The sequence below is a fragment of the Solanum tuberosum genome, unplaced genomic scaffold, assembly GCF_000226075.1.
Source record: "Solanum tuberosum cultivar DM 1-3 516 R44 unplaced genomic scaffold, SolTub_3.0 scf00541, whole genome shotgun sequence".
Taxonomy (NCBI): domain Eukaryota; kingdom Viridiplantae; phylum Streptophyta; class Magnoliopsida; order Solanales; family Solanaceae; genus Solanum; species Solanum tuberosum.
The window spans coordinates 247633-259674 of NW_006239474.1; the positions used below are offsets into that span (position 1 = coordinate 247633).

Here is a 12042-nt window from a genome sequence, read left to right on the forward strand (position 1 = left end):
TTTTTATATACATTAGTTTATTGTATTTTTACATACATTTCAGAGTTAAATTGTATCATTGTATATACACAAAGTTGACATCATGTTTTTAAACAACTTTTCTTTATATTGCACTTGTTTTAAACTGCTTTATATTGAAATGAGTTCAGTTAAGTATTCATGAGTTGAGAAGAGCTAATGTAAGTGTTTTTTTTCAGAATCTTTTCAAGCCTATGTTGTTTTAGCATTCCAACTCGCATACTCATACATTCAATGTACTGATGTCAATTGGCCTGCATCGTCTTATGATGCAGGTACAGGTAACTAGGATCTACACTCCAACGCACCGTTGATCCAGTGAGCAGTTCAGAGTCAGTCGGTGAGCCTCCTTGCATTCCGGAGGATCTATTTTCATTGCTTTCTAGTTAGTTCATTAGGATGTTGTGGGGTTTGTCCCAACATCCATCTCAGTTGTTTTAGAGGCTTCATAGACAGTCAGATGTTAGTCCTTTGAGTCTTTTCATTATCATTTCTTATTGTTAAGACTTGGGTTGCCACTTTTGGCCAAGTTGAATGTTTAACCTTTAACATTCTCAGTTATCTTATTATTCAGTTCAGTTAAGTGTTATTGATAATTATAAGTATGAATATTGTCTTTCGCTGAGTTAAGTAAGCCAGGCCAAGGGTTCGCTCGGGGTCAGCGATGGTCTTCGAGTGCCAGTCCCGCCCAGGGTGTAGGCTTGGGGCGTGACACTTAGGTAGGGTACCATTCAAAATTGGGGAAAGTTCAAAAGTTTAGCTAGCGTTTAATCATAGATTTTGGGAGTAGTTTTAGAAAACTTATATATAAATTTTTTGTTTGGCCATGATAGGGTTGCATTAGGGATCGGGCTTTAGATGGTTTCATTTTTCACTAGTCATGGATGAACTGATGTGATATGTTCAAGATATGGTGTCATGGCGTATATTATTCACAGAATATTGAACCAAACAAAAATTGTTTGGTATGGTATTTGGTGAGCACTATTAAAAAAAATAATCAAAAATCGAATAATTGAAATGAGGGGGAAAAGAGTGAAATTAGTGATTTAAGTCGTCTATGTGGAGGTGGGGGTATTTGGCGTGCACATGTGGCGTCCATGTGACATTTAACACACACATGGATACTTCAATTAACTAGAAGGGTAGGTGTGGCCCATAGTTTGACGGAAAGTATATTTTTGAACCAAAATATAATTTAAGGGTATATTTAAGCTATTTCGAAAAGTTTAAAATAGTTTTGACCCATTTTCGGAATTTTAAAGTCATAAGTTCAATCATAAAAATAATCAAAAAGGTAGATTTCTCTTTTTAATTAATTATTGACATGTATGTTCCTCAGCTTAAGTAATTTTTTTTCCCAGTGGAAGATGCAAGCATGATGAAGCGGAGGAATTTCCGAAAGAGAAGTAGAGTAGACGACGGGGAAGACGACTCATCAACTAAGGATAACAACGGCTCCGACGACGAGCAAGAAAGGAGGTCAGTCAGTTCACTCTTCAATATAGCTTAGGGTTTTCAATTTTGTTTGGATTTCGTTAACGAGGATTTGAGATGACCAAGGCAGGTTGGCTTTAGAGGAGGTGAAGTTTCTTCAAAAACAAAGAGAGAGGAAGCTAGGTGTACCAGCTGTATCCTCAACTACATCACAGGTTGCAGCAGGCGGCGGCGGTAGTAGTAGCAGTGCAGGTGGTTTGGTTCGCAAGGTGAATGATAAGGGTGAAGGGGATGGAGAGAATGATGAGTTGGTGTTGCAAGATACTTTTGCTCAGGAAACTGCTGTCATGGAAGAAGACCCTAACATGTAATGTCAATTGAGCTTTTTCAACCTTCATGTGTTATTCATTACCTTAGTGTTGCTGAATTCCTGTGGTCACTGGAGGATGTAGCCTCGGTGCTGCGGATTCAATTGAACCTGGTTATTTTTGACACGAATAGAAGATTTTTATGTGTAAAAAAACAAAATTTCGACAAATATTAGAGTCTGAACTCGTAATTTAGGAGTATAGTGAGTTCATGGCTAATAATTTTAATGGTTAAACTCATTAAGTTAAAATTCTAGATCGATGTGGCACTAGGTTGATTGATATATAGAATTACACTAGGTTGATTGATAGATAGAATTACACTAGGTTGATCATTTCCTCTTTGAAGTTCTTTTTCAATCAAGTGTTGCCTTCATCTAGATACAGGCTTAATTGCTGTAACTATCTCTGTATCATACAGACTTAATAACCGTAACTATCAATTGGTTAGTGATTCTCATCAATTGGAATTTGTCATTTCATTTGCATATGGAGCCAAAAATGGCACTACTAGGCTAGATATTAGGCAATATCTTAACACTTTGCTATTCAAATTCCTTCTTGGCATGGTACTGCCGGGTGAGTTCAATATTATTAGAGGTGTAATTGAAGGTCAAGGAGGTTCCACATTTTATTTTTTTTAATCATTAGTAAATATCTGCTTGTTGACAGTGAAGTTTTGCATTGCAAAGGCATATCTTTATTCGGGCTAGGGGAAGAATCTTGGCTCCTCAATTTACCTGATTGTCAAGTTGACCCTGGTTTACCTTTTTTTCTTTTTGAGAAAGCCTGGTTTACCTGTTTAATAAGGTTGGCAGTTGATTTCTTTTTCAAAAAAAAAAAGGGTTGGCAGTGGACAAAACCTTTTTATAACATAACATTTTGGGAAAGGCAAGGCATTGTAGCTTCTCCACTACGCTCATTAAATCTTGGAGGGTATGGTCACTGGTAATTCACTCAGCGATTTGTGGCAAAAGCAGCAATAGTGCAAAGCAGATACATATTGGTCATGTGCCTACCTGAGTCCAACAACTTAAAGCAACAATTAGGTGTAATTCAGAATTAAGTCCTCTCATTCATCACAACTTTTCTTTTGATACAACAATAAAAAGAGATTAAATGCATGGGATGCTGATACAAAGAGGAAACACCCTCTCTAGATAAGTTGGTATTAAGGCGTTTGGCTCAACCTATGGGCTTTGCCTTAAAGTGGGAAGCACTAAAAATTGTTTTGAACTTGATTTAGTAGTTCTGTTATATAGAAATCATTCTTGAAAGAACGTACAAATTTTTATTTTTTTCACTTGCCTCTTTTCCATTAAAACCTACGCACTATTCACACTTTGCGCTTAAAGCCTCGAAAGACATCAAACTTTTTTTTTCTTCACTACTCGCCTGTGATAACTCTGCTCAACATAGAGCTGAAAACAAACTTATTAGCTGCTATTCTCTTGATGCTAGGAAAGTTTTACGAGGAGCTGAAATTGGAGGTTTCGCTGCTATCTCACTGGTGATATTCATCATAATTTGTTTTGTAAATTAACTATTTTATTGATTTAATAAGGTAAATATCCGTATATAACATGTATGCAAAAGGTACAAAGTCTCTTTACAAAAAATAAATAAAATAAAAATGGCAGTCTCATACAGAAACATGATTCTATTTGAAATGCTCCAGCCTCCAGGTTCACCAAAAATGTACAAAAGAACGTTATCAATTGCCTTTCTTACAACTAGTTGATGCCTTTGTTGACTTGTCCGAAAAATACGAATCATAATGTGTCCTGTAAGGCAAACCAAAGTTCACACTCATCCTATTGGTAGCTGAGAGTTAGATGCTTTTGGGGCATTATGGTGCTTCTTTTCTACCTCCACGAGGTAGTGGTAAGGTCTGCGTACACTCTACCCTCTCCAGACCCCATGTAGTGGGATTTCACAGGGTATGTTGTTTTTTTTGAGAAAAGGGTAACTTCGTATTCATAGAAAAAATTCATCATCCAAGAAATGATGAATTGGAAACTTACATCCCATAGTGTGATGGGCCCACCCCATACAGTTTATCAGATTACAAGTTTCCTAAGAACTCTGCTACTTCTACCACCCCCCCACCAAATCTTGTTTACACCAAAAAAATAGAAGACTGTATTCAAGTAATTTTCTGTCCTTCAAAACACCTAGTGTTTCTTTCCTTCCATTTGGACCACCAGATACATGATGGGATGAGCTTCCACCATTCTTCCTTTTTACTTCTGCTTCCAACTCCTAGCCAACTGTTCAGAAGCTCCAATGTAGTCTTTGGCATCACCCAACTAACCCCCAAAATGCATAAAAACCTATTCCACAAACTGGTAGCTATTTGGCAGTGTATGAATAGATGGTTGTTCACTTCAGCTTCCTGTTCACACATAAAGCACCTTGAGCAGATTTGCATGCCTCTTTTCTGTAGGACCTCATGAGTGAGACATGCCTTCTTGATTAGTTGCCAAACAAAACATGAAACTTTCAATTCAAGCTGAAACATGGGGAAGCACTTGGGTTTAGCAGGATTGAAGTTCTGAATTTGGTTTTCAGGGGTTTCATATGCTGGATAAAACACTTACAAATTTGTGAAACGAAGGAACATATTCGACTAGTTGAGGTTCAAGTTTTGGACCATGTTGGATCTGTTCACTAAAAATTCTTGCTGGGGTTGTGGGAGCTGTCGACTTGATTATGGAGTGTTTAGTGGCTAGGACTTGAGTATGAAATAGATGTGGGTGATAGAAAGTGGTGAATCATATTTTAGAATGGCAGAAACATTTTAAAAAAGGATGCTGTAGGAATACTACCTAGAATAACGTTTGAATAACTATGTAGCATTGTAGTGTCAGGGTGTATAGACCCTGGTTTGAGCAGAGAATTAGATGTCAAACCATCAACCCTCTCCCTTACGTTGAATCTACAGATAGGCCAAATAAGCTTCCAGCTTTTCTACGAAGGATTGAAAATAAATAATTAAGCAAATCTATTACTCGACTTCCAAAACCCGTCAGAGTCGAAGTAAGAAAGACAAAAAATCTTAATGCATTAGGATCTCATGTACTGGACCCATTGAAGTTTACTGTAAATAGTTAGTTATCACACATATATGTCCCCTCAGATACAAGTTTTTCTGACTGTTCCGCTTGGTTGATTTTGCAACAATCTAATATCAGAACAAAGAAGAAATGTTCCAAGTGTGGCCTGTGGAATTGAGAAGGTTTCCCTTTCTTGCTACTGTGTTCAGAATCATTAGGAAGTTAGTATTTCAACAGAAAGTTGTGTTAATGCTTGGTTTCTTGGAGATGGCTTGCAAAAACAGAAAGTTGTACCAAAACATTACTAAGTGGCATACGTCCTAGATCCACTGCCCTTGACTATATCAATCCCTTTTTTTTTGAAAATGGTGATGTTGTATTTTTCAGCATTAAGGAGATGCCGGGGACCTTACAAACTGAAAAAAATAATAATACTTAAGCGGATCCTAAGAATTCTATAAACTGTTCTGAATCCTCTAGGCCTAATTCTTTACACCAAAAAAATAAAATAAAGATACAATACAGTTGCATTTAACTTTATGAATGGAACTGGAAATATCTTCAAAATTTCTGCTGTTTCTTTCTGTCCAAACTGTCCGCCATCTGCTTTGTGGAATTAAACTCCACCATGTCTTTTGTTTCTTACTACCCCCTCTCCTAATCCAGCAGCTCAATATATCTGCAGTTTGTTCAGGCATGGTGCACCTAAAACCTGAACTGTTGAGGAGTATGGCCCATATTTGTGATGTGAAGCTGCATTGCAAGAATAGATGGATGGTGGTCTCCTCCGTCTTCCAACATAGTGAACACCAAGATTCTATGATCGTTCCTTTCTTCTTTAGAACTTCATGTGTCAAACATGCCCTTCTAACAACAGCCAAGTAAAACATTTAACTTTGGTTGGTGCTGAATTTCCCCATGCCTTTCTCCACAGGCTTTACTGATTGTTGCTCTGCTGGAATCTTTCCATCTTATATGCCCGGCCAACCGTGAAGACTCCATCCTCACTATGTGACCGTCTCACAGAATCAAGCTCACTGTTGGTACCTGGGAAACTCCCAATTTCTTCCGACAGTTTGGCAACTCTCTCTCCACTTCTCAATCATTCAAAATCTTCTAAACGTTATGTTCCAACCTTGTGCTGTCCAAAATTCATTAATCCATGCCTCCGGGTTGTTGCATAATAAGAACAGATCTGGATAAGAGTCCTTCAAAGGCAACTGATTAATCCAAATGTCCCTCCAGAATCTAGTTCTCTTACCATCTCCCACCTTTATGTGCAGATTGACCTCTAGTTTTGGCCACAAATTTCTTGTAGTTCATACCCCCCACTCCATAAGTGTCGGTGCTGGCATTGCCGCACCAGTTTCCATCTTCTCCATATTTGCATTTGATCATGTCCTTCCGCAGGTGCTTGCCCCTCCTCATTATACCTCCACAACTACTTCATCAGCAGACTATTCTTCTGCTTCCTCAAATCTCTAATGCCCAGGCCTCCTCTATCTCTGCTCTTCAGAGTTATTTTGACTAGGTTGTAGCCTTTAATCTCCTTGCATCCATGCCAAAGAAAATCTCTTCTAAGCTTGTCCAGTTTTTGTGTTTTCTGTTTCTTTAATGTAATGTGCATCACGTGTAATGGGGGGTAAGAGAAATAGGTTCAAGAAGAGCTTTTGAATGTTGTAACTTCTATTAGATGCTATTCATTCTAGCACCCAAGGGTGTGGCCTAGTGATCAATAAAGTGGGAGGAGAACCATGAAGTCTCATGTTCAAATTCCACCTAAGGCAAAAAACACTAGGTAATTTTTTCCCATCCGCCTAAGCCTCTATGGGCAGAGTTAATCAATACCTATGCTGGTTGGAGATAGCAGGTATCCAGTGGAATAATTGAGGTGCATCGAAGTTGGCTCGAACATCACCGTTTAGAAAAAAAATCATTCTGGACTAGTTTTTTTTTTAGAGGAATATGTATTCTTTTATTGTTTCTCAAATATTGATCATGCACATGTTTAGCTATATATGCTTACTGCTTTCTTCCTTTTCTGCATTAAAATTTTGGCAGGTTGAGATATGTTGAGCAAGAGTTGGCCAAAAAAAGAGGCAAGAACGTTGATGTGGCTGATCAAGTTGAAAATGAGGTGAAACGTGCAGAAGATGAACTTTACAAAATCCCAGAGCATCTTAAAGTGAGTAGTAGATTCATATTAGTTCTTGTTCCCATCAAAATTGCAAAGGAAATAGGAAAAAAAGAGCATATTTTCTCTTGCCTTTTTGGTTTAGCCTAATATAGTTATGTTAGTGTCTAACATAACTATATTTGAATTATATCTTTGAAAAAAGAGGCTATATTTTCTTGTAGGATCTAGCATCCTCACTTTTAATTTTTATTAGGTTCAATTTATCTATATTATGTCCATGTATTCATCTGGATATTTAATATTGCAGTTTTAACTTTCTCATTTAGGCCCTGTATCTTCTCTGCTATATTCATGTTATCATCTGGATCATCCTAATAAGCTGATATTTGGTAGAAGCCGCACATTCCCGAGACCGAGGTTGCGCCCATTCCGCGTGCCGTTCTGGTTCCGCACCTCTGGGACTTCGGAGAGCCGCTAAATAATGAGGTTCGGCATCTGCTTGAGAAGGAAGAAGAAGGGTTGGATCCGCTCTTAATTCCGCTCGGGCCTCTCTTTGGAGAGTCCCTTCTTTCCAATCTATAAATATAGACCATAACCTATTTTTTCTATTTTTGATAATAATAATGGTTTTATTGATAACTGAGAGAATCCTCATTGTCAGAGTATAACACCTTCTGTTTGCAGTCGATACTCGGGTTTTTTTATGTAGAGACAACAAATCTGAAATATGTAATTATGTGGTTCCAACTCTTCCAAGCAGATTGGGTACTAAGGATCATTTTAAAGAAGGGAAAATAATTGCACCCTCAACTTGTCCTAAGAAGTTTCATATGCACTCTTAACTTTGTGAGCTTCCCTTTTATACCCCCTTTTCTTGTTCGATGTAACTAATACCCCTAAGAGGTGATGTGTAAAAGAAAATCTTTTTACTCTCCTGTATGCGTGTGAGAAGCATAAAATGAGTTAAATAGTACAAATGACATTTCTAATAGGAGACATCACCCCATAAAAAAAGTATGGCATTTCTAATAGGAGATTATTTAATTAAGTTTACTTTTCCTTTATGGGGCCTCTTTTCTTTCAACTTGATTTTTTTTTTCATTTACTTTTTTCTCCTTCTCTTTCTCTTTCTTTTCTCTGGACATTGACCTCCATCAGCATGTATTGAGTTATCCAATTAGCAAGAGTTCTTTTTGCTGTTTTCATCTTTTATATGGAAGATCTACATAGAGGGCTGCTATGGAGCGAAACCCCCCATAATTTTCTTAGAATATAAATCAAAAGGCGAAAAGCAGCTACTGCTGATAACAAGTATGTGAATTGTTATAGCAATTCAGGAGCTAAAGGGCATACGAATTATACATGAATTACTGTGATGTAGGAATTTTACTGCTTGTTAGCATAGTTCAGCTCTGACTATAGTGCCTCCTACAGCAGTTCCTTTGGATTTGTGGTTTAGAATTATTGTTATTTAGAATTAGTTTTACATTATTAGTTTTCCAGTTCTAGCACTTCACTTTTTGATATTTTATTTCCCTTTAAGGATTCTTATTATGAAGGATTAAAAGTTTAAATTGTTTAAAATTAGGCTAAATTTCATGTTTATCCCCATAGTTCCTGTTTTCCCGTGCTACACTTCAATAAATCATCAATCAATGAAATACGCTGCAAACCAAAATTTGTTGTTGTCAGCTATGTGAATCCTCTATACTCTTTCTGCTCTTTCCGACATCTTTCCTTGTATTATTTTATTTTGTATTCATGAACTGGCCTTCTTTTTTGCTCAGGTGAAAAGGAGGAACTCAGAAGAGAGCTCTACTCAGTGGACAACTGGAATAGCTGAAATACAGCTCCCTATAGAGTATGCCCGTTTATTCTTATGGTGTAAAACATGGGTTTTATTAATACAGTTTTTGGATGCTGATCAAATGTTTATTAACCTTTATCTAAATAAATAAAGGTTTGTATTTTGCTATAGGATTGAAGATCTTCCTGCTACTCTCCACAATTGTAATTAGGAACCTGTAATTTGTTGTGGCAGGGTCTGGTTTTTTGTTTTGGAATTGAATACAAGTTGTTACCTTCTCAAAAAAAAAAAAAAAAAATAAAAAAATAAAGGTTTGCTAGGAGATTTTTTTTTCCTTTTACGCTGGAATTTGCACTCTACTCCCAAGATGAATCTGAAGATCTTCCCGCGTATTGTTTTGAACATAGGAAAACCTCACATGTTTTACTCTATTTATTTGTTAACATTAGAGTGTGAAATAGATCCATTCTTGCTTGTAGATTTGTACAATTTTCAGTTAATACGAAACCAATTTTGGATATATTGAAGTTGAGCTCTGTAGCTAATTTTTTGATGTTCCTTTTCATCATTTTACTGGTTGAAGGTACAAATTGAAGAATATCGAGGAGACAGAGGCTGCTAAAAAGCTCCTACAGGAGAAGAGGCTCATGGGAAGAGCCAGAACTGAATCTAGCATACCTTCAAGTTACTCTGCAGACTATTTCCAACGTGGCAAGGATTATGCTGAAAAACTCCGGAAAGGTAGGTTGCAATTGCTTCTTGTGATTAAGCTTGCAGAGTTGTTTGATAATAAAAGTTCCTTTTGTGTGAATTATAAACCTTAGATTAGACACCTTTAAATAATTTGGGAGAATAATTGTGTACACAGTTATCTTCACTTCATAGTTCCACGACTTTTTTTGTTGTTGTTGTTGAGGAAAGTAACAATTGTGTAAATCATCAGCACAAAGGCTGTGCTGTTAGCCAATTACAGATTCCAAAAGGACTGCTAAAAACATGTGCTTGTTCTTCTTACAAGGACTCTATGATGTCTAGTATGAATTCATCATCATTTACATAATTTTGTTTACACCTAAACAGAAAAAGCAGTATGCAATTCATCTTTATCCTCTGAATGGAACTTCTATCTTCAAAGCACCTAGCATTCCTTTCCTTCCAGAATATCCACCAAATGCAAGTAGGACCAAGTTTCACAGCTTCTTGTGTCTTACATTGCCCTCTGAACTTTGGCATAGTCCACCCGAGTCCATCCATGCTGGGAAAAAGTTGCCTGGTTAGTAGTGACTCCACAATGCTAAAAAAGATGGCTATTATTGTCTGACTCTGCACAACATAAGTAGCACCTGGAACTCATTTCCTCATTTCTTAAAGTTTTCCTGGGTTAAGAAAGCGCCTAGCCACCAACCACACAAAACAAGCTACTTTGAAAGGAGCCTTGATTTTCTAGATCTGCTTCCAAGGCCAGTTGTTGCCCACCTGACTGTTTCCTGAGAGTAAGGAATAAGCTGACTTCACTGTGAAAACCTTACTGTTGGTCCCCTCCCTAGTTCCATGACGTCCAGTCTATGAGAATCATCACATGTTGTAACATAGGTTAGCCCCTGTTACAGGATACCACAACTACCATCAATGTTTTCTGATTCAAGACGTGTTGTCACTCTGCAATACCCATTTCTGTTGAAATTTACCTTCATAGTACTTGAGTTGATTACACATTTGACCTGAATGCCACTCTTAGAGCCCACATATCTCATGCTTCTGGGAGAAGAGGACATGTTTAATATATTTCATCTTCCTCATAATTTATGTCAGCCTCTCAAATCTTGATATCAATTAACCAATAAATCCTTTGAGTATCTGATCTTCACACTATAAGCTCGTATATTGGGTTTAAATTTCTCCTTTGGACCAAGGTCAGCCTTGGAGTTGCTTGCAACTTTATAAATGCTTGTTTTTTATTACTCACTGTTTCCTTTATCACTAATGATGCAAAATCTATCTTTAACAGAACATCCTGATTTGTACAAGGAGAAGAGTAAAGATACTGAAAATTCAGAACCCAAACCCCATGATTCAACTTCAGATGGAGCCGTTAAAAGGCAAGCTGCGACTGATCAGTTCATGCTTGAGCGCTTCCGTAAAAGAGATCGCCATCGGGGGATGCGTAGATAGTAGGATAGTGCATGAACGTGGTTCTCCCACATGATCAAGTTGTTCCTCAGTGAAAAATACAGCTGTCCAGCTTCATTTGGCGGCTGTGAAGGCATAAGCTGTGTTGACTTGGAACTATCTGTCATTTCAACTTTACCAGCCCCCATTTTACAGATTGGTAAAGAACTTTTACCACCCTATTTTATATGCAGGTTGATTTCCCTACTTTCCATGTGACAGTTCACTGTTGTTTTATATTTTCTGGCCTTTTGTCTATTTTACTTTTCCTTGTCATTCATAGTGTTGCCTCTATGCCCCAACAGGAAAAATGATCACTTGGTTAATTTGTTTTATTCATAAAAATGTGTATTATCTTATGGGGATTGCTAGCCAATTTATATGTAACGAAGAGCCGATGAGCTAGACTTTGCTGTGATTTAACGTGCAATTGTATACAATTCATGTGTTCATGTAATGACAGTTTTAATACCATTACTAAGAGATCACAGATTTGATTTAATTCAATTTGATGATCTCTAGAACTAATCTATGTTAAAAGAGATTCTAATGATTATTGAGCAAGAACTGACTATTTTCACATGTCATCGTGCAAGTACTTCTATTGGAGGATTCTTGACCACTTTTATCTTTGATTCTTAAATGGGAAGTTTTATTATATATATATATATATGCGCTTTAACTTGCTTTCATTTTGCATATATGTCCTCCAACATTGGGTGTGCAGAAGTAGACACATAAATTTGTATAGAATTAAACAAATAGACACATGTTTTATGTGGCACCCTATATGACAATTTTGTTCTACTTGGTGTTTTATGTATATTATGCCACAACTCATGTATCTAGTTGTTCAACTTTATAAAATTTTAAGTGTTTACTTATATACATTCAAGGGAAAAAGGACAAATATATCACCGAACTATCGTAAATGGTATGCAGATATCCTTCGTCATACTTTTGGGACATTGGTTCCCCTGTTGTCCAAAAACTAGAGCATATATGCTCTTCACTCTAACGACTGAATAAATAAGGACACGTAGCGCAATC

The 12042-nt window shown here is 37.0% G+C and overlaps 1 protein-coding gene across 1 annotated transcript; it reads left to right on the forward strand.

Annotated features, from left to right (window-relative positions):
- Positions 1–1340: 1340 nt before the first annotated feature.
- On the forward strand, positions 1341–11532 carry LOC102603035 (uncharacterized protein C9orf78). The gene is made up of 6 exons (XM_006365387.2): positions 1341–1500; positions 1586–1822; positions 6941–7064; positions 8804–8877; positions 9407–9564; positions 10832–11532. Exons 1-6 carry the CDS (start codon positions 1397–1399, stop codon positions 10993–10995), a joined length of 861 nt encoding a protein of 286 aa, XP_006365449.1. The 5' UTR covers positions 1341–1396; the 3' UTR covers positions 10996–11532.
- The last annotated feature ends 510 nt before the right edge of the window (positions 11533–12042 follow it).